Raw genomic sequence first — 21,614 nt, 5'->3', positions numbered from 1 at the left:
CTTTGCTCCATTTTGGACAAAAAAAAAAAAAAAAACTAAACCATATTTGGCAAAAAAAATGTTAAATAAAGGGCATGAGAGACTTTATGTGCTGAAAATATAATGCAAATAAAACTAAATGACTCTTTTGAAACCTCTTTTTAAAAGCAGGTTTTTAACACCAGCATTCCAGGCACTGCAAAGAAAACAAATTACAAGACCATCAGCAAGTATAGGAACAAATTTATTTAAATTTAAAACAGATACTTTATAATTGTAGTTTTTTTTAGAAGGCGGTTATGAAAATCATTTCCATGTTTGAATGAGGTTCAGGCAACAGTGGTTGAAATGAAACAAATACAAATAAAAACAATAAAATAATGGCGAGAATGTTGTAAAAAAAAAAAAAAAGATTTCCACTGTGTTTCTCGTCTTGAGGATTTCGATGTTTGTCTGAACCCACAACTCCCACATGGACAAAGAACACATGCTTTAATAAATCACAAAAAGAAAAACAGCAGTTTATCTTCTAACTTAAACACAAAGTAAATCTCTTCTTTAGTGTTTTACTCATTTTTAAAAGGGGACTGTGTCTAATTTCACAGTCTGCATGTGGACCACAATTGGCACTTGTTACGAGTCAGTCTCAGAGAAGGGGATTGGCACGCACAATATTATACAACATTTACATTTGGTATAATTACAAATTAAAATGGTACAAAGAAGCAGAAAAAGTATGAGTGCGAAAACCCAAATAAAATGTACATGATCAAGTGGTCCTGGAAAAAACAGCTTTCATGCAATGCATTACAGAGAAAGAACAGGGGGTGAAAAGCAGATATCACATTTTAATGACTCTTTCATTGGGTCAGGACGTCAACCATTCGACTGTCCACCACACAGATTCACCTAGCCATACCAGTAAACATCCTTTCATGGAAATACCAATCGTCTCTCTCTGTTGTCTACAATGGGCCAGCAAATCTGACTACATGTCAATACGCTTGTGTGTTCATTGCATTTCACTAAGTGAGTTTTACAAGCACTCAAATGCAAAGAGTCATTGAACTGAATCACAACCATCATGAGAACTCAAGAGGCAAGCGACCTTATGTTATGCACACTACAGAAAGATAGGAATGCATTCATTTTTTTTTTCTTTGAGCTGATTAAGTCAAAAGTGAATACAGTGCAATTGTCGGCCACAAAACCAACATCCACAGCCAATCTTTCTTTTTTCAGGAATAATAACTTTTGGTATATTGGCACAGACACTTGAAGGGAACTCTGGCGCCCTCTTGAGTACGGAGGATAATCAACAAGACACGTTTCCAATGCTTTGCTCAAGCATTTATGCATTTTGTACATGGATTTTCTAGCCTAAGTTATATCTAAACTGTTACCCAGAACAGCCAAATCCTTCAAGACTGATATGTCTACTCACTTGTCTGCTACAGAAATTAAACAAAAGCCGTGGGACAGATACTATTTTCCATGTACCACTTGGCGGACCTGTTAGGAAGATTGTTCTGGCCTGAGAAAGGTGTTGTTTTTGCCGTGTTTACACGCGGGTTATTGGCAAGATCTAGTAAATGAACAAAGTTTGGCCTCCAAACCTCACTGACTGTACCCTACGGACTGAAAAGTGTGCTTGTCACTTGACTACCGATCCTAAAATGCCCGAAAAACATCTCACGGCTCACAGAGGTAGAGGTTTTTGAGGGAACGTCGAATACGAGATTTCTGGGACTGGCACGTTTATAGATATGTGTAGCTTCAATTGTCGGCCTGCAGCTCGCAGCATTCGCCTTGTGGCACGGAAAAAACAAAAAGTGCATTAAGAAGAATCAAGCTGTGCCGAATAACGCCCCCTGTGTCTTGTCTTGATAAAACAAAGCAACACGTTCTCATAGTGAGCATACCTCAACTCGAAAGTCGCAGTAAACTAACATCCATTTGAACACTTTAGAGTAAGACGTACATCAAAATAATGGTGTTTCAGTTTGCTTCGATTCATCGGTTTCTTCAAATCTAACTCACTACGAACAGCGAAGAAACACTGTAGGATTTACAACCCCACTTAAACACGGACTTACACGGGTTCAGTTTACAAATAACACGTCAGGTTTTATTTCCATCAAGAAAGCGTTTGGGAGTTTGTTTCTCTAGACCGTGGCAAGTGATCAACCAAGATGCATGGCAGCAAAAGTGATAAAATAATGAATGAGTGTTTGGTGATTGGCTTCTCGCAGTATTGAATCACACTCTAAACTGTCCAATCATTTCTGGTTTTCATGTGGCGTGTTTGTCGTAGCCCTTGATGAAAATGAATGAAACGTCACCTTTATAAAATATCTACTGTAAAAGAACTGTAGAACACTTTTTTTCTATCTGTGCATCACATACACAATGAAGGAAACAAGCTGTGAATTTATAAAGAAATCGAAATGAAATCAGAATCGAAAGAAAAATTCACTACTTGCAAGCGTCGACCAAATAGATCTTCAATCACACAAAAAGCTGTCTATTTTCATATCTTACACGTCCTATGTTTGTTTTTAAGCACGTCACCTAAACATAATTTGGAAATGTAACAATTAAAAAAAAAAAAATCTGTAGGAAAGTGAAAAGTGTGGTTAGGGAAAATATTCATAGTACAATACATTGTGTGTTTGGGGGAAGAAGAAGAAAAAAGGCTGATAATTGTATCCATAACGGAGGTTTATACAGCAGTACAGACACTAGTCTCCTATTTCTGTCTCATAACATGGGAGTGCTTCAAATAGGAAAGCGGAAACAATAGCATTCAAATTATCAACAACTTCAGATCTGGTCTATAAATTATATAAATAAAATGTTCTGTATCTTACTTTTTATTTTGCTTAAAAATCATATTTTTATGTTATATAACATTCACACAGTGGAGGAGGCTGTTTCCCCATTCGTCTCCGAAGTTTCCAAATGCTTTCCAAAATCTGCTATTAGTCTATTACTCATAACCTCCGTCCTCCACACGTTACCATAAGGAACAGCTATGTGTATATCATTTGACGTATTCATAGTGACCAAAAAAATCTAAAATCAAAAATTAAAACAAAGAATCACAGTCTCAATAATATTGTAATTCATAAGAAAACCAACAGAACCGTACACAATTGCGATTAAGTGATTTTTTTTCTTTTTTGCCAAAGATAGTGTACCACAGACGTTTTGTACATAAGCAATAATGTGTATACGTATTTACAAATATAAATATACACAATCAATTCACTTCAGCGCATAAATGCTTTCCTGTCCCCCTGACCCCATCCTCCCACGACCCTCCCCCGCAAAATTTTTGAAATTGTCGACCGAAGAAGTTACATTATGACAGTTAAAAAAACTGCGTAAACAAATAATATATTGTGTGCATCAGTGCCGCTAGACGACGACGATACCCTGACTGTGAATTAATAAAGTATCTGTTTATGAGCGGAAAAAGATAATCGCACACTCCGGAACTACTTTTTTTAGATTGCGAAATTAAAACGAAACCAGGAAGGAGGATAAAACATAACAACCATGGGGGAAGGAAGCAATGCAATCATTTTCAATGTTAAATGTGGAAATCTGCAGAACAATACCTTTCGTAAATGTGTAATCCTGTTTTGCGCACATTTAAAAATCCTTAACGTTGTCTCTTACCCATCTATAATTCGACTGCTGTTACAATTCACTCTATATTCGATAGCAGTGGAAGTAGCTATAGTTACTTATCATTAAAAAGTTTTTAAAATGATCATCTCAGCAATATACACAGATTTAATTAGTTTCATCACTCCCTTGCGTGCGTTGTATCGTTTTGCTTATATAGGCATTCTTATACTATTTGCGTTCATTATCTTTTTTTTTTGTCGTCTTTTTTTGCATTTGCGATGCTCTCACGTGAAGTTTACATTCATCGATACGAGTTGAAGACTAGGCTCGTCGAGAAAATCATCTCTGCGAGTGAAAGGTTCTCCACACTATCAGTGGAACCCGCTGGAACCCACTGGATTTAAGAATCCGCTGGAATCCTCGGAATTCTAGAAGGATCCATTTCGGAAGTTCCTGCACCACAGCACTAGTCCATGTGTCCATGTACAAGTATGTAAATATGTTGTGATTTTTTTTTATTAATATTTTTGTCTTTTTGCAGGGCTGTGTAAACCAGATTTTTCCATCCATCCAGGCAGAATTCCCGAGAAATGCTCGGAGCAGATGACGTGTTTGGAGTGAGGACCTTTAATGGAAAGGGGAAGGATCGTCACTTCCAGTTTTTCAGGCCAGCGTATCACAGGTCATTCTCATAGTAGCTCTGCCAATACAACATTTCCATGAAATACGTGAACGTTGGAGTGGTGAGTCAGAGGCTAACGCGCCCTTTGTCAAATCCGAGCCACTTTATATCGGTGGTCAAATTTGATAAAAGGGAAAGATGCCTTTGACGAGAGCTGCCGGGGATGAGCGGACAGACTTTGGCAAACAAATCAAAAACAAATGACGAGCAGGATACGTCCGTAATAATTCCACTGGACAGAAAGAGAAAAACTCTGGAAGCTGGGAAAGAGAAATCAAAAGATCTGTGTTTCTGAAATAGTACATGATGCATGTGTGTGTGTATGTGTGTGTGTGTGGACGTAGGTGTGCACACGCTCTGTGGGTGCCTGTTCTATGCTGATTCATGTGTCGGACTCGTTGCACTTCTCACACCAGGTTGTATTCCTTCAGGTTTAGCTGCAGGATGGTGTCTTTCACCGCCGCGAACACGAAGCGGATGTTCTCCGTGTCAGTGGCGCAGGTGAAATGCGAGTAGATGATCTTGTCGCTGTCAGGGTTCAGATCCACAAACATCTTTAGGATGAACTCCCGTGCAGCCTGGGCATCCCTTTGGGGCCCTAAAAAACAATGTGTAAATGGAGTTTAGAAAAGCTTAGAAGACTTTAAAAAACCCCAAAAAGTTAATATTTCCTTAATTTGCTCCCCACGAATCAAACCAACCAGCTCCAACATGAATCACGTCATTTGTAAATTCAATGAGAAATTTCTCAGTTAAGACATACTTGTGTTTAAAATGGGGCTTGTAAGATTTTTAAGATTCTGAAAGAAGTCTTTTCTACTCACAAAGGTAGGGCTGCACGATAATGGTTAAACTGATAATCACGATTATTTTGATTAAAATTATAATCACGATTGATAATGATTATTCTATCCTGCTGGAAAAAAAAAACCCCAAACTGCTAAAACCAGCCTAAAATAAGCTGGTTTTAGCTGGTTGTTCCTAAGGAATTAGGAAAGTAGTCAAGACCCCTCTAAAACCAGCCTTCTGAACAGCTTTGACTAGCTAAAATCACAATTTTAGAAAATCACTGTTAAAAAAAACACAAAAACAAAAAAAAAAAACAACAACATACCATCGAACTCTGGGAAATAGTCGACCAGGTGGGAGTAGGAGATCTTCTCCTCCAGCAGGTCCTTCTTGTTGAGGAAGAGGATGACAGAAGAGTTTTGGAACCATGGATATGTGATTATCGTCCTGAACAGAGCTTTGCTCTCCTCCATACGATTCTGAACACAGACACAGAGAGTGGATCGCCATTTTTGTCAAAATGCACAGTGAAACTCACCAACCAATAATATAAAAGCTTTTAGAGCTTTGAGTCCACAACTAGCATTTATGAAAGATGTAGAAATGTTTACATTGTTGGTCTACATGCAGCAGCTATATGCGGTTTACTATTCCAACTAAACTCTACCTATTCTACAATTTTTTTTATCCATTTTTTATTTCCAAATTTTTTCAATTTTTCTATTGCTTATGTATTTATGATTATCTTAAAATCCCCTTTAAAACACTTTCTTTTATCATTGTGTATGAATGGTGCTATATAACAAAAGATGCTTTGCATAGAAGAGTATGTGAAATAGTGTAAGGATAGAGTGCAGTGTAAAGATAAACACATCTATAATAAATTAGTCGCTCACCTCGTTGTCCGATTCCACCAGAACCTGATCGTACTCGCTCAGAGCCACCAGGAACATGATGGATGTCACATTCTCAAAACAGTGGATCCACTTCCTGCGTTCTGACCTCTGACCTCCTACATCAACCATCCTGAAAGACAAAGAGAGCAAGTGTTTGAATTATTAATTACTGACATTATATGCATTAATAATTCATGCTTATATTGTGCACAGTTTGCAAATCTTCTGTATGCATGAAGCACTGTGTCCCATAATGCAAAGACCTCACAGTTTCTAGTGTTCTGAATGCAATGGAAGCAATATCAAACACTTGAACTCATATTTGACAAACTATTATGTGCCAGTTAAGAACTTTTAAAGCATATTTGGATTAAAATTATTTGGATTGAAATACAATATACTGAGGTCATGTGACAGCAACATAGTATTGTTTGTTTACCACTACATAATGTATACTTTACATATCTTAAAAAGGCAATATATGGTAAATGCACACAGCATATAATTCAGGCACTTGGAACTGAAAATCGGCCATTTTATGCATTCTGTGTATTATTAAAATAAAATCATATATATATTTATTATCAGTGCGGTCAAACGATTAATCGCAATGAATCATATACAAAATAAAAGTTTTTGTTTACATAATATATGTATAGTGTGCATATTTATTATGCATATATAAATACACACTCATACAGTATATATTTTGAAAATGTTTACATGCATATACATTTATATATTTATAAGTGTGTTGATTTGCTAAAATGGACATATCACCTTCTGTTCACAAACAAGGCGCTTGTTCAGCTTCGGCAGTAAAACGTGAACTCGCGATTCCTTGAAAGTGGACACTACTGGCTATTTTGACAAAACGTGTTTAGGGTTTAGATCGCACTTTATGTGGAGAAGAGTGCATGGCATTTTTTTAAAAGTGGAGTTTAACGGTTTTTGCAAATAAACTCTTAATATATTACATGTTAAATCCAGCCAGTCCAGGAATCCTATTCTGAATAATACATTTGAAATGCAATTTGACGCAAAAAAATAAAAAAATAAATTCTATTTACCAACCATTGCATAAAGCATACTTTTTCCGTTTTACATGTGACTTACAAAACAGTAGGCAATATACATTATTTCAAACGATGTTATATGCATACAATGTAGTATGCATTATGCAAGCATTTAATTTTGAACCAATATTAATCGCTATTTGAACCAGAAAGTATTATGCAAATGTTTTTATGTAGACATCTGACACATAATGAGTCAATAAAGATAAATATTGTGGAAATATTTGCACACTAAACACAACATGCATACTGAATTAAGAGTAGAAGTAGTATTTTATCATTCTTTTCCGAACATACTCGCAGCCCTAGATTTCAGAAACATGGTAAATGTGCTGTTTATCCAGCACTCATTTCAGGATCTCTACACTGCCCCCTAGTGGAGTCAGCGCTCCAGTCCTGAGCCAGCAGTTCACAGAGGGGCCTTTGATAAATGAAGCCCTCTAGGATTGGCTGCCCAAAATAAAGCTCCTTCAGATAGAAGCGTCCTCATTTCCTTCAGCCAGGGGCTAAGTGACCTACTTCTGAACATACACACGCTCTTTAATGTAGGACAAGTCTCCACGTTCACTCCACACTTAGCGAACTTTGGCAGGAGGACAGACAGAGAGAGCGAGAGAGGCCGTGCACGCTCACTTTTACTCTTCCAGGAAGCTAGACGTGAGATTCGTGAGGGTTTAAGTAGGGCTGGGCAAAAAAACCTATTTTTTAATTAATCGTTTTTTTTTTTTTATGACATCGATTCAATATCGTAAATCAATCTTTTCCGATATTTATGCAAACATTTAAAAGAAAATTTAATTAATGTGAATCTTTTCATTAGTCTTCTTCACTAAATGTCACCCTCTTATATCACAACAGAAAGCCTGCAATATTTAATGCTCATCTTGTCAGTTAAGCCGGTTCTGTAATCAGCGGTAAATTTCTGACAAGCTGTGCCAAACCACGATCATATTTATCGCAGCTTGTCAGTGAACAACGGCCCTCTGTAGTTAATGCTGCTCCATGTGAAATCAAGCACATGTAGAGATTTACCACTGATTACAGAACCGGCTTTACTTACAAGATGCGCATTTAATATCTCAAGCGATTTATCATGGAGCCCTAGGAGACACGGTTCACAAGAACAAAGCGTGATTTGCAATGTTCAGGTAAAATTCTATAGTAATACTAAAAATCTGTGGAAGCATTTGACATCAGGCGTAAAGGCGCCATAATTTCCGCATAGAATGAATGAATGGTTTTGTCTACACAAGCGCGGACGACGCTCGCGGTGTTTTCAGCCTCTGTCGTCTCACTATGATGATATGAATACACACATTTTTTATCTCCACCTGCTTTGAGAGTCACTTCATTAGCATTATATTGTTTAATTTGACAAAACTACCGTCATATCACATACACAGGGGCTGCAAAGTCCTCACGGCAAATCGTCAAAATAAGTTTATTTAAATGTGAAGAAACTGTATAATAATAAAAAAAAATAAAAAAAAGATTAATATTTAGCAGTCTTAAGACTCAATGTGACAATGCTACTACTACTAATAAATAAGAATAATTCTTTATTTTTAAAAGGAATAATCACATTTGTTTTATTTTTAATTTTAACCGTAAACCTCTAATGTGCAGCACTGTTTGCCAAAAAATAAGGGTTTTTCATTTGATTAAGAGGCCATGAATCGATTTTTTTCCATATTTCTTTCTGCAGACATTGAACATAAGATTAGCCTTAATCTAATTACAAATCTCACCCTCTTATGTGCCTTGTGCGATGTTACCAACGAACCTGTCATTCATTCATTCAGTGCTTAAAGCAGTGGTTCTCAACCCGCTGCCCGTCAAGAATTCAAATGCGGCCCACCATTTGATGAATACACACAAAAAAAACTTTGTTTCATAATTTAAAAAAATGTAGGCTACTACAAATATAAGCTAAAGCCTAATGTTTTTATGTGAAATTATTTTGTTTTTCATAAATTATTTTCAGACATGAGCAGACTTCCATAACATTATGAACACATACAAGCTCGCACTTTGACAATTCAATTCAAATAGTCATCAACAGCAGTTAGTTCGGTAAAAGGCAGAAAAAAAATAAATGTGGAGAATGCTGGCGACTGAACACATACAAAAAAGAATAGTCGCAATATCAGCAGTGAAGGAGGATTTTCGGTTTGCCCCGCAACTAACTTGAAGTTCAAGCAAATGGAAACACCTTATACTACGCAGCAATCATCCTAAATTAAAGAAATGTGACAAAACATCTCTGGAGAGAACCTCATTATTAAATTCAAAAGTGCTTTCCATATTTGGATCAACATAAGCTACATTTGTGAACGCACATTTTCTGCTATGTCGCTTGTCAAGTCATGCTCCCGTGCGCGTTTTACAGACTGCATCTTAAAGCCTCTTATACTTTCTGCGTCGCAAGTCCGCTATGGACCGCTAGCTAGCCGTGACGTAAAAATCGCCATCGGAGAGTGTGTGCCGAGGCTCTGAGTAGACGACAGTGCGGACAGGTGCGCGTGGTCAGTAGTCTTCAAAAGCACAATTGCACATGTTCAGGCAGTGTGAAGAAGCCCATTGCCAATCGAACCTGTGCAATCCATCAATAAAGAATATAAAGACAGTGATGTGCAATGATTCTGGGCAATTGTTTGTTCACATGTTTGTTGCAGAGCGGACCATCAGTGTACGCTTTCAGAAGTATAAATGGAAGTCCGCGCTAGTGCTGCCCGTGTCTGCGTCCGGATTGCTCATGAGGAAAGTAAGACACAGGTTTTGTAATCATAACTTCATTGGGCTGTTACTACATCGAGTCGAATTTCACAAAATTGTTCAGCTCCCGACAGAATCAGGTGTTTTATTTATGGGGAGTAGAATTATTTATTTCAATGAATTGAATCCAATAGATTTCATAATATTTAGGCTATAATATTATAAATCAGGTTGGTTTGTATTGGTGACGTAATGTGTAAATTATATGCGTGCGACGCACGAGACTTGTACTTGGACCATAATGCGGCCCGGTGGAAAAAAACGGTTGAGAAACACTGGCTTAAAGGGTTTCAGGTGCTTTGTCGACGTTGATGCCACCTTCAAATAAAAAGTCAGAGGTATGGAAGCATTTTAGGTTTCGTAAGAATTGAGTATAGAAAATCGAGAATCTAAAAATCGAATCGATTTGAGAGCTTGTGAATCGAAATCGAAACGATCTGGAACATCTGAATCGATACCCAGCCCTAATCTGTATAAAAACTATATTCACTGAATGTAATAAAAACAATTATATTAAAAAAATTGAATCGAAACCCAGCCCTAGGTTTAAGACAGTTTTACACAGATTAACAAACACAGAGCTGATGGTAATCATTTATATAGTCAATATGGCAGAGAGGGCAGAAATAATCTTGTGTGTTTTCATAACACGCTCAAAAAAAAAAAAAAAAACTATGTAAATCTCATCAGCGTCTCTCCATAATCATGTTTTAAATGTGTAGCCACGTACCCATTTCCCCCAGGGGAAGTGCTGCCACACATTGAGTGCAAGTCTTTGGGAAACTGCATGAGGGCAGTAAAAAAAATAAAATAAATAAATATAATATATTATTCCCTAGTTGTGGCACTGCTACTTTGTTCATTTAATATATTGTCGAAAACGAGAGCATCAGTGTGAAGATGATGATGTTTACGTCAAAAATGAAACCAAACCGTTCACACAGAATGCATATTTATCACATTTTGTAGAAGGACATCTATCAGCGTTGCACTCGCATCTTGCATGTTTAGAAAGCCATGTAAAATTACTGCAAGTTAAACTTCAAAGTCTCAACAAAATTCACGGTTTTTCCCCACTCCATGTTTTCAATGAAGAAAGTAGCCTACTGTTTTTGATTGGTTTTCGGTCTTTTGTATTAAACTATACCAACTACATGCATGGTGCAGTTTTTCTTTCTAATTATTTCAGCAACTTTATTAATAACATATGGTTTATAAGCATTATTTTAAACATTACGTACTTTTTTTCCCCCAAAGAATTTGAAAACTTTTTTTTATTATGCTTTGAAGAAACGTACATAATATTTTGCACGATGCGCCCTCTTGTGTCCTCAGGAGAGAAGCCAAAAGGCTTGTTTTTAGTTTTTCAGTCATTTTGACAGACCTACACTGTATTTCTTTCAAAAGCATTAAAATGCTTTAACAACCCCAAACTTTTTGAACATTGGTGTACATAATATCCATTTAAATGTGTGCTTCCGCTCATGACAGTGCTCCTCTTTTAAAAGAAAATTTGATGGCTCAAAGACAAATGAAGAAAAAAAAAAATTCAGCAGAAGTGCAGTATAGACAACTTTGACTGATGTGGGGTGTGAAGTGGGCTGTATCTTTGTAGGTCACACACTAGAAAGTCATCTTCAGCTCGACTCAGAAAATATTAATAACTCTCCTCCATGGATGTATTTTCAATGCTAACCTACATTCAGTGCTAAGTTCCTCAATTTCAAACGAAAGCTGACGAATAATTGTTCTGTGTCCTCTACCTGAAAATGATGCTTTGAAGGTCGAACGGGTATTCAATAATCCCTGTGGTCGGGATTCGAACCCTCAGAACATCCTGCTGGGTGGGAAGGTAGGAGGACTCGGCGATACGATCCAGATCAGTTAGATAGCTACAGAAAGACAAGGAGACAGAGATAAAAAACATCATTAACCCCTTTATATCACAAGCGGGTGGTTCAGTAAAGGATGTTTCCAGCAGAACCCTCGAGAGTCAGACGTCGTCCCCTGTCAGCAGATCTCAGAGGATACTCATTATGCTGTCTTGTGAGACAATCTAAAAAAAAAAAAAGACAATGGCTAAATAGGGAAGACAAATGTTTTGTGTGTCTGGTCGAACTATGGTAGACTTATCTTGCATTCAGAATGTACAATGCATACGGTCTAATGTTTCTGAAAAACATTATAGTTTTTCTAAACTATAAATACTATAAACATTATATTATAATTTCTAGAAATTATATTCTGCATAAAGAATATTAAGGTGTTTTTACAATGATTAAGATTTTATAGCATTGTGACATTATTATCATGCAATTAAACCCTGGAAAATTTAAAATATCCCTAGAAAAAAAAGATAAAAGAATAAAGAAATTATTGTTAGTCTTTATTATTTTTACTTTCTTGCATACACACAAATAAAATAATATATATTACAAAATTAATACTTTAAAAGATATTGTGGCCATATACACCCCTGATCTTCATTTTACCAATGAAACTACAATATATTTGTTTTTTTAACCAATTAAACTACAATATATTCAAGAGAATATTTATTTACAGAAAATATCTTTTTGTAGAACATCCCATCTTCTCATATGTAGTGCTGGAAAAGTCTGATTGATTTGATTGAAAATGGTTCATGAAAATTCACTGATTCATTTCAATACATTTGCATTTTGAAGCAAGATATTCAGTCAAATTCTGTATTCTGTCACGGCAGATTAACTATACATTTATATAAATAAAGAGTCAAGTTGTTAAATGATTATGATCTCTAATGTGTGTAAAATCTCTAAAATGTATTTGTCACCCAGATATTCCTACTGCACTGATGTGACCTGTTTTACCACAGAAAACCAGCAGGGGGTGTGATACACATGATGCCAATGATTCTTGAACAGACTCCAGGCTTCATACATCTGTGTGTATTAATGTGGTGAAATACACACTGCCTCTATATTTTATCGGGCCAGTAAAAGAAATAGGACAAGACTGACTGCCGCCAAACTCTTCAATTGGATCACCAGAGACACATGGACACCAACCCATTCAGAAAAAGAGCCACGAAACACTAAAACACAGTCTTTGAGACATTATTTAATTTGTATGTGTTGCACAAGATGAACAGATATTGATTTTCTCCCTTTTCCAGATAAAATAACATCTTGGATATCAGTTAGCATGAAAGTAATAGTTTATCCCAAAATAACAAAGTCGTTTACTCGACCTATCATTTCATATTCAGGAGAATTTCTTAGGAATTGTTTTTTCATTTACAAAGAATAGGAGCGCGAATTTTCAAGCTCTATACAGGACACAAAATGCATCATAAAAGTAGTCTATATGACTATATGTGCGATATTGTAAATCTGTCACATGATAGCATTGTGTGAATTATTCAGTGAAAGTTGTTCTCGTTCAGAGGTCATGAGAAATAGCAATGTGGGATTCAGAATTCAAACGAACCTTTTGAAAGTTTTTTTTTTTTTTTTAAAGAATCAGTTATTAAAGTCTCACATTTCAGTCTAGACCACGTGAGTCAAATCAAACTTCTGCAAGCCGGAAAGCCTCAGTTCTAATTCACTGTAATTACATGGGGGGGAAAAAATCCCCTGTAGTGTTCCAAGTAAAAAATATAGTCACACGGGTTTGGAATGGGATGAGGATAAGCAAACAATGACAAAATTCCAGATGTATGAATATTTTACAATGAAAAAACCATGCACCATTTAATCATTCACAATATCACCAGGAACACATTTTTGGAAAGTTAACAGGGTCGTTTTAGAGTCATGTAGATTGTGAGGATACACAACAGTGTGCATATATAATTGTTATTTATAAATAATCACACTATACTCAATACAAAGATGATGACAGATATACTCACTATTTTGTGGAGTCTGACAGCTGGTACTCTCGGCGTCTGTCGTAGGCCTCTTGAATGCCTGGATCTGTCCACAGCATCTTAATGGCACTAATGTAGGGCTGGTCGAATGACGACACTTTCTCAATGTCCACCTCCTTCACCAGCATGGCGTTTGCCTGCATCGCAGAGCAAATGAACAGGTTAAAGCTGCAGTAGGTAACTTTTGTAAAAATATATTTTTTACATTTGTTAAACCTGTCATTATGTCCTGACAGTAGAATATGAGACAGATAATCTGTGAAAAAAAAAAAAAAAAAAAAAAAAATCAAGCTCCTATTGCCATTTGCAGTTACGGAACTTTGTTTGTGTTCAAAATGTAGAAAATGTATATAATAAGAGAGTACACCATGAATCAATTTCCAAACCGTGTTTTTGGCTTGTCCTGAATCACTAGAGTGCACCTATAATAAGTGTTTATATTCTGACTATTTTAGATTGCTTCGGGGGTACCACGGCGGAGTAACCCAGTAGAGCTGCAACTAACGATTATTTTTTCGATTAGTCGACTAATCGAATGATTATTTTTATTACAATAAATAATTATTCTAATGTTCTTTTTTTTTTTAGCTAATGAATCCTTTCGATAACTTTACAAAAAAAATATGAGTACAACTTCTAATATAATATTTCAACCTTTATTCATTTTTGAAGTTTTTACAGTATAAAATAATAAAGAGGCAAATAAAATTATTTTACTATGGTAAATATGAGCTTATGATAGCGTTTATAATTAAACCACAGTAGCCATAAATTTACAGTTGTCTGAGACGTCATGAAATGTTCTTTAGCATCACAAACCATAAAATGTAGTCAGGGTTCTGCTATGGTTTAGCATGGTTTCCAGAGATCTGGAGCTGATTCGGGGTGGCTAGGTGGTTTGTGACTGTTGTCTCGCGGCGCGCTGTCTTTTAAGGGGCAATTCCACTGATCTATGTATGTATATTATATATATATATATATATATATATATATATATATATATATATATATATATATAAAACACGTTCTATATTATAGATCAGGGGACAGTTCACACATCGCGTCTTTTGCGCGCTCGAGTTCGTTATTTCCAATGTAGGCGTGCGATAAGCGCGCTCATAATGGAAGCGACGCGCACGCGGTGCAACGTGTGCTTGTTTTTTCCAGGCGCGTCCGCACCGCATCGAGTTAAAAACATCTCAACTTTTCAGAATGCCGCAAGTGCAAGAATATCAGACCTGAACCAGGAGGTTGGTCACCAGATCACACGGTAACCAGTTAAACCGTAACACCGGAGAGCGCCAAGATGTTTTCCTCTGAGATGCTCGCGCATCGCAGTTGTGCTGCTGTGGTACACCATATCGGTTTTGCAAAGGGAACAAAGGGCCATTTTATTTGTCCTCTGTTTAAAGTATTCCCATACTTTTGATAACAGTGGTCTCTGTTTTTGTGATAGAATGCAACTTTCTCCATTCCCAGTATGCCATTACTCGAGATGTAAACAAACTGTGTGACGCGTCGACGCATTTCACGCATTTCATGCTGCAACGACGCGTCGACGTCATCGATTACGTGGACTACAAAAATACGTTGACGCGCCGTTGCAGCAGTATAACCCAGTACCTTTGTGATTCTTCATAGACATAAACAGAGAGTAGTAGTTCCGGCTACAATGTTCTTCCGCAAGACGCAAGCAGTTCTGTTTATTAACCGCTAGAGTGTCAAAAGTTACCTACCGCAGCTTTAATGTAAAAGCAATAAAGAATATTGAGAATCTACAGCAGTGCAGATGTGCACCTATTTTCAACATGCTCTGGCCCTTCTATAATTATGGAGCTTCTATTATGCATGACATCTTATTAATAGTGAGCAACGACAACCAGTTACATCAGCTAAAATCTAGACATAATTTGAATCTAAATCTTTTTAAAGATGTAGATGAGTTTGTTTTTTCATGGAGCAGACTTGGAGAAATTTTGCATAACACACACTTGCTTATCAATGATCAGTGAATGGGTGGCGTCAGAATGAGAGTCCAAACAGCTGATAAAACATAACTAGGGCTGGGTACCGAACTTCGATGCCTTTATGGTATCGAACGAAAAACTTCGATACTATGAGTATCGAAAAATTATTTTTCTTTCGGTGCCAAATTTCGGTTCCAAAAGCCAAGCGGCCGGGGATTTTTTTTTTTTTTGCCAAGCGGCTGGGTCTGTGTGAGCTTGTAGCATACGTGCATGTTAAGGACCTAAATTCGCCGTGAATGGCTGTCGACCACCACGTGACTTGACGGGGAGGATTTTTGAAGATACTCGTAGTCACACAAAACAAGTGTAGCTGTTTTTTCTCAAAACGTTTTCGTTTTACAATGTCAAAAAGGTCTAAAGTGTGGCTACACTTTATAAGTGGATGCCGAGTCAGCAAAGTGCAACATATGCGATAAGAGTATTGCAACCAAAGTTGGCTTGCCCTCCCTCCCTGTTTAGTTTGGTCTACTCCATTGCGTATCTTGAAACATGCCCCTATCACGTTGTCTAAAATACAGAGAGAGAGAGAGAGACAGATTTATCAGCGAATTTCTCTAAGCAGCAGGCCACTGTATACGTTCACGTAAAACATAACCGACTGTGTTTACGAGAATACTTGCAGAGACAATTATTTTGCTAGCGATTTTGCGAGCCCTGCACCTCAAATCTATCCAGTTTGTGAAATACTGGTTTCCACGCTGGTTTCGTTAAACAAAATAAATTATTATTTCAAAAGATTGACTCAAAAGAATCATCGGTTCACTAATCGGATCATGAACTTGTATTACCGAGCCAAAGATTATCTGTTATTGAATATCTCGAATGAATAAAGACTTCAAGTTCATCTGTAAAGCACATAAAGCTATCGTTTGAGTTTATAAACTTCAATTTCATGCATGATTTGTATGGATCTAATAACTGAATGCAAAGTGTGAGTTCTAGAATAATGTTTGTGTCTTGATGAGCATGTATCGCTCACTAGGAGTCGCTAAATGAACAGCTGCTTTCCTTTTTTTTTTTTTTTTTTTTTTTTTTAACGGAGGATCAGTTGCCATATTGGTTAAAATCCCAAAACTGTTTACTTAAATATTAAATTAATAAATGACATCAAAACAGGAGCGTTTGCGTTATGATGTGGTGGGCTGCTGTGGGCCAGAAAGTCCAGGGCCACTTTTTTGGTCCCAGTCCGCCCCTGAATGGCTCACCCCTATCCAAAAAGCACAACCAGTTGTATTAATAATGTTATCCTGATTGTGAAGTGTTACCAGAATTTGTTTTAATTAAGGTGAAAAATAAAGTTTTGTGTTTCATGTATTTGTGTTGATGTTGAAATGGATTTTACAACATATGGTATCGAAAAAAGTATCGTTAGGAACCGGTATCGAAACTGGCACCGGATCGAAAGATTTTGAACAATACCCAGCCCTACATAACAATAATTCACAAGTCATCCACAGCACTCCAGTCCATCAGTTAACATCATGTGAAGCCAAAACTGCATGTTTGTAAGAAACAAATCCATCTTTAAGACTTGAACTTCAAACGGTTTCTTCCAGCCATAATCCAGAATGATGCTTCCTCCAGGGAAAAAAATCCACCCCATGTTGTCCTCCCATGTCAAAATCCATCTACATATTTGTTTAGCTTATAAATGAGTCTTGATTTGAGCAACCTGATTCAGACGAGATAAACTTGAGTTGCTTAATGATGTATTTACTTCTTAGAAACACAGCTTTTTGCTTCACAAGGCATTAATGCACTGGAGTGGATTTTTATGTTTTTGTCAGATGTTGGTCTTACATTCTGATGGCACCCATTCACAGCAGAGCATACATTGGTGAGCAAGTGATACGCAGCTAAATTTCTCCAAATCTGTTCATACAAAAAAACAAACTTGGAAATCTTGGATGGGCTGAGGGTGAGTACATTTCATTTTTGGGTGAACTATTAATTTAAAGATGATGAGCTAAATTGTTTCTGGTAAGTTTTTTTGCAATAGAGCCTACTAGTGGAGCAGAAATACAGGTTTTTTGATTTAGGTGTGAAACATGACCTAGACATGTTTTCATCAGTTCCTAACTTCAACAGTCAACATTAATGTTTTTTACCTTGTTCTGCTCATACTTGAAGCCGATTTTCAGGTTCTCTGTGGCGCGGATCATCGACTGCATGGAGGTGAAGATATTCTGGTACACTAGCTTGGTGAAACCACGTTTGTCTTCTTCTGTGTACCCGGTGCCATGGATGATACGCATCTGTTTGATGAACGTACTCTTGCCGCTCTCACCCGTGCCTAGAACAGAGGTAAGGGTCAGAGGTCAGGTTTACCTTCAAAATCTGATCATTTGTACAGCACCCTTCATTCATGATCATCTGTTGGGCTTGGTCACAATGTGGGAGCAAATCAGGACACTTGAAATTATTTAATTAAACAACAAAACTCTAAATTGTTCTTTTGAGAGAAAAGAACCTCTTCTAATTAATGAGAGCAAATACGTGCCTGTGTTAGCTGCCAGTCAAAAAAAAAAAAAAAAAAAAAAAAAAAAATTCTATGGCATTTATTTTACTCGTAATTGTAAGCAGCACACTTTTTGGTTAGTTTTATGCTCTTTTTGGTTACATCAGCATTTCCCAAATGGCAGTTTGCAAACCCGTGGGGATTCATGAAGGAACTGCACAATTAATCAAAATGAAATAAAAATCCCAATATAATTAACAGTGGTTCAATTCACAGTAAACACTTCTTCTCACAATCTCTATCTCTGTATGCGCTGTGTGTTTAAAGCATGCATTTTGGTAATGTAATGTGCAATGTCATTTTTAAATAAAAACAATTTTACTGAACTGACATTTACTGAAAAAAAAAAAAAGAAACTTACATCTAAAAGTTTCAACTGACAATCAACATTGGGAAACTCCTGGGTTACATTAATTCAATGCATTTATATATAAAAATAAATAAATCTAAATGATGTAACTTCAAAAGGGCTCATATGATCTGTCACACATGTGAACTTGCGCGTACACATACACACGTTTGTTTTTGTGAAACGTGGGTTCATCCCATAGGCGTAATGGTTTTTATACTGTACAAACTGTATATTCTATGGCCCTACACCAACCTGACACCTAACCCTAACCGGAAACTTTGTGCATTTTTACTTTCTCAAAAAAAAAAAAAACCCCACTCATTCTGTATGATTTAGAAGCGTTTTGAAAAATGGGGACATGGGTTATGTCCTCATAAGTCACCCTCTCCTTGTAATACTTGTGTCATACCCATGTCATTATACAGAGTTTTGTCCTGATATGTCACAAAATCACACCCACACAGACCCTCATATTGAAACACAGATTAAAGCTAACATAAAATCACACTCACATTTGAAACGAAACAGGGTATTCAATGGTTAAGTCCTTTAAAATAGCATGAATCCCTTAAAAGAGCACTATGATCAGAACATAGTGAAAGTAGACAGAGTACATTTTAAATGTCAAGTTGAATGTTACAATCTTTATTGGCATCTACGGTTCCATGAAGAACCTTCAATGTCCAAAGGAACCTATTCATTGTATAAAATTTAATTTCCAGCAAAAACAAAATGGTTGTTTACATTTTAAAAATGTTCTTCACACTAAGAAAAAAATGGTAAGAACTGTTCTCTGAAAGGTTATTTAGGGGCAAAATGGCGCTTCCATGGTGTGTAAAGTGGCTTCTATTAAACAGTAGCCACAGCAGAAGGAGGTGAAACCTTTGCGTAGGTTTTGGTGGGAAACCACAGAGATTTTCTAAAGCGCAACACCTCCAGCAACAGAACAAACCTATCGAGAGACCATGACAATTTCTAAAGATGCAGTTTTCTGTCGAACTGTAAACCCCTCAAACAAAACAGTCCCTCTGTTTTACACACAATTAAAAGCTCTTTCTCCTTCCCTCTTGTTACATAACACTCCCAGTTCAGCTGCGTGAGGATTTCAAATGAAGGCCATTTTTTCAGAATGAGAGGAGTCCTTCATCCCCTTTGTGACTGCAGGAAGTGAACCGATCAGCGAAGGGCCACGAACATATCTGTACAAATAAAGCCAAATCCTACTCAGTTTTTGGAAAAAACGCTTAGGCTCTGAGGAATGTAAATATGCTGCTGCAGTTTAAACTGCTTTTAGAGATTTTAATGCTACTTGCAGCACAAAACCACCTAGATTTTTCTGCCACTTTTATTGTCCACCAGGCAATACCAAGCACCACTGCTAACAGGTTTCCCAAACAATTCCCCATCTGAATTTGTGACTAACCACAAAGTTTTGCAACTTCAACCACCTAACTAAAGTATGAAATGTTCCGTTAACATTTTCCCATTTGCATCACACTCATTTGCTTTTTACATGGCACAAATGTTATATTTTGCTTCTTAAAAGACATTGCTGGTCATGTGCAAAGTGGTTTATAATATTCTTGTTCATAACCTCTTAATGGAGCACTTTATCTTATAAAAGAGCAATAAACATTCTCTTTCAACAAAAAAGGCTGCATTTAATGCGCTGGGTCAACCTTTTACAAGCTAATATTTTCTTGGTCTGATATGTTGCTTTTTAGTTGGATTTATTTTATTTTTTTTATCAATTAGGGATGTTACCACAAACAATATTTAAAATCTTTTTAGAAAACCACTGGATGCTGTCATTCAACTGTCTCTCTGCAGATATTATAAGTACCAAACACAAACTACAGAAATCAGGTAATTGATCTTTTAGGAGAAGCCAAAAGAATGTTATTTTTCTCTTTACTCTCAGTGGATTCATGCTAAGGGAGATACCCGTTAAACACGCTGATTGTGTAGCAGCTCCAAAATGGAAATACAGTAAGAAGCGATGTATTAGACAACTGAAGTGGCAACACCCGAGGTTTAACCAAGAGAGATAATAAAGGTGCACAATGCTTCTTAAAAGCAAAATGAAGAGTTCAACCCAAGCTGGTTTTTAATGGGTCAGTGCTGATTATCTTATGACAGGACTGGATCCCTGGAGAGTCAATGTGCTTCATATCAAACAGGTCAAACAGCAAATCCAACTGCATCAAATTACAGCATCTATGGATCAATCAAAACTTACATGCAACCCGCAAAACATGCATCAGGTCTAATTGTTGCGGCTAATCTTGCAGCTGAGCAACATGCCACAATGTTTCTTACTGCATCTTTGCACAAAAGCAGAAAAGATGGCTTTGTTGCCCGCACAACCAGGAAATGTCCTAAACGCGGAAAGCATGTGAAAAGGGGATTTTCCCGATCACAAAAAAAAAAAACATCTTATCCAAATATAGGGATACATTAATGCCAAGAGACTCTTGGCTTATTATAGGATGTCCATCAAAACAAACCGCAAGCCTTTTTGGGGAAGAGATAGATGAGATTGAGCTCTAATGGCTTATGATTCATTTCAGGTAGCAGGGAATTTTCTAGAAATGTCTGATGCCGAATAGATTTGTTGTAGCTCTTGAAAGTATCTAATGAGCATGTGACTCATTCTCATCTCTGAGCGTTTCAGCCCTGTCCAGCAAACCCAAAAGACCCAAACCCCAAAACATAAATCCAAACTTGTTTCTCTATACAGTAAATTAAATGGAGATTTTTGCAGAAGGGTTCTGCTTCTAAGATCTGTAACCTGATTAAACGACTCCAGATCTCATCTACATCTCAAGCTAAGATCTGCCAAAGCACCAAAGTCTGCGATCAAAAGTCTAAAGCTGCTATAATGGTCTCATTCAGTCACATTCCATTACTGACATCGTCATTAAATCTCAAAAGAAATTAAATTTTAATACACAATGAAAATCGAAGGCCA

At 36.8% G+C, this 21,614-nt stretch overlaps 1 protein-coding gene across 1 annotated transcript in view; it reads right to left on the bottom strand.

Annotated features, from left to right (window-relative positions):
• Window positions 1-205: 205 nt before the first annotated feature.
• Window positions 206-21,614, bottom strand: part of LOC113079298 (guanine nucleotide-binding protein subunit alpha-11-like) — a 41,066-nt gene continuing 19,657 nt past the window's right edge. Inside the window, exons 2-7 of the mRNA XM_026251544.1 lie at window positions 17,882-18,066; window positions 13,729-13,883; window positions 11,597-11,725; window positions 5,983-6,112; window positions 5,412-5,565; window positions 206-4,895 (exon numbers count right to left, since the gene is read on the bottom strand). Coding sequence (XP_026107329.1) covers window positions 4,705-4,895; window positions 5,412-5,565; window positions 5,983-6,112; window positions 11,597-11,725; window positions 13,729-13,883; window positions 17,882-18,066 — 944 coding nt within the window. The 3' untranslated portion in view covers window positions 206-4,704. The remainder of the gene's footprint in view (window positions 4,896-5,411; window positions 5,566-5,982; window positions 6,113-11,596; window positions 11,726-13,728; window positions 13,884-17,881; window positions 18,067-21,614) is intronic.

The sequence above is a fragment of the Carassius auratus genome, unplaced genomic scaffold, assembly GCF_003368295.1.
Source record: "Carassius auratus strain Wakin unplaced genomic scaffold, ASM336829v1 scaf_tig00027603, whole genome shotgun sequence".
Lineage (NCBI taxonomy): Eukaryota > Metazoa > Chordata > Actinopteri > Cypriniformes > Cyprinidae > Carassius > Carassius auratus.
The sequence above is the reverse complement of the archived record's forward strand: the minus strand, read 5'-3'. Positions and strand labels throughout refer to the sequence as shown.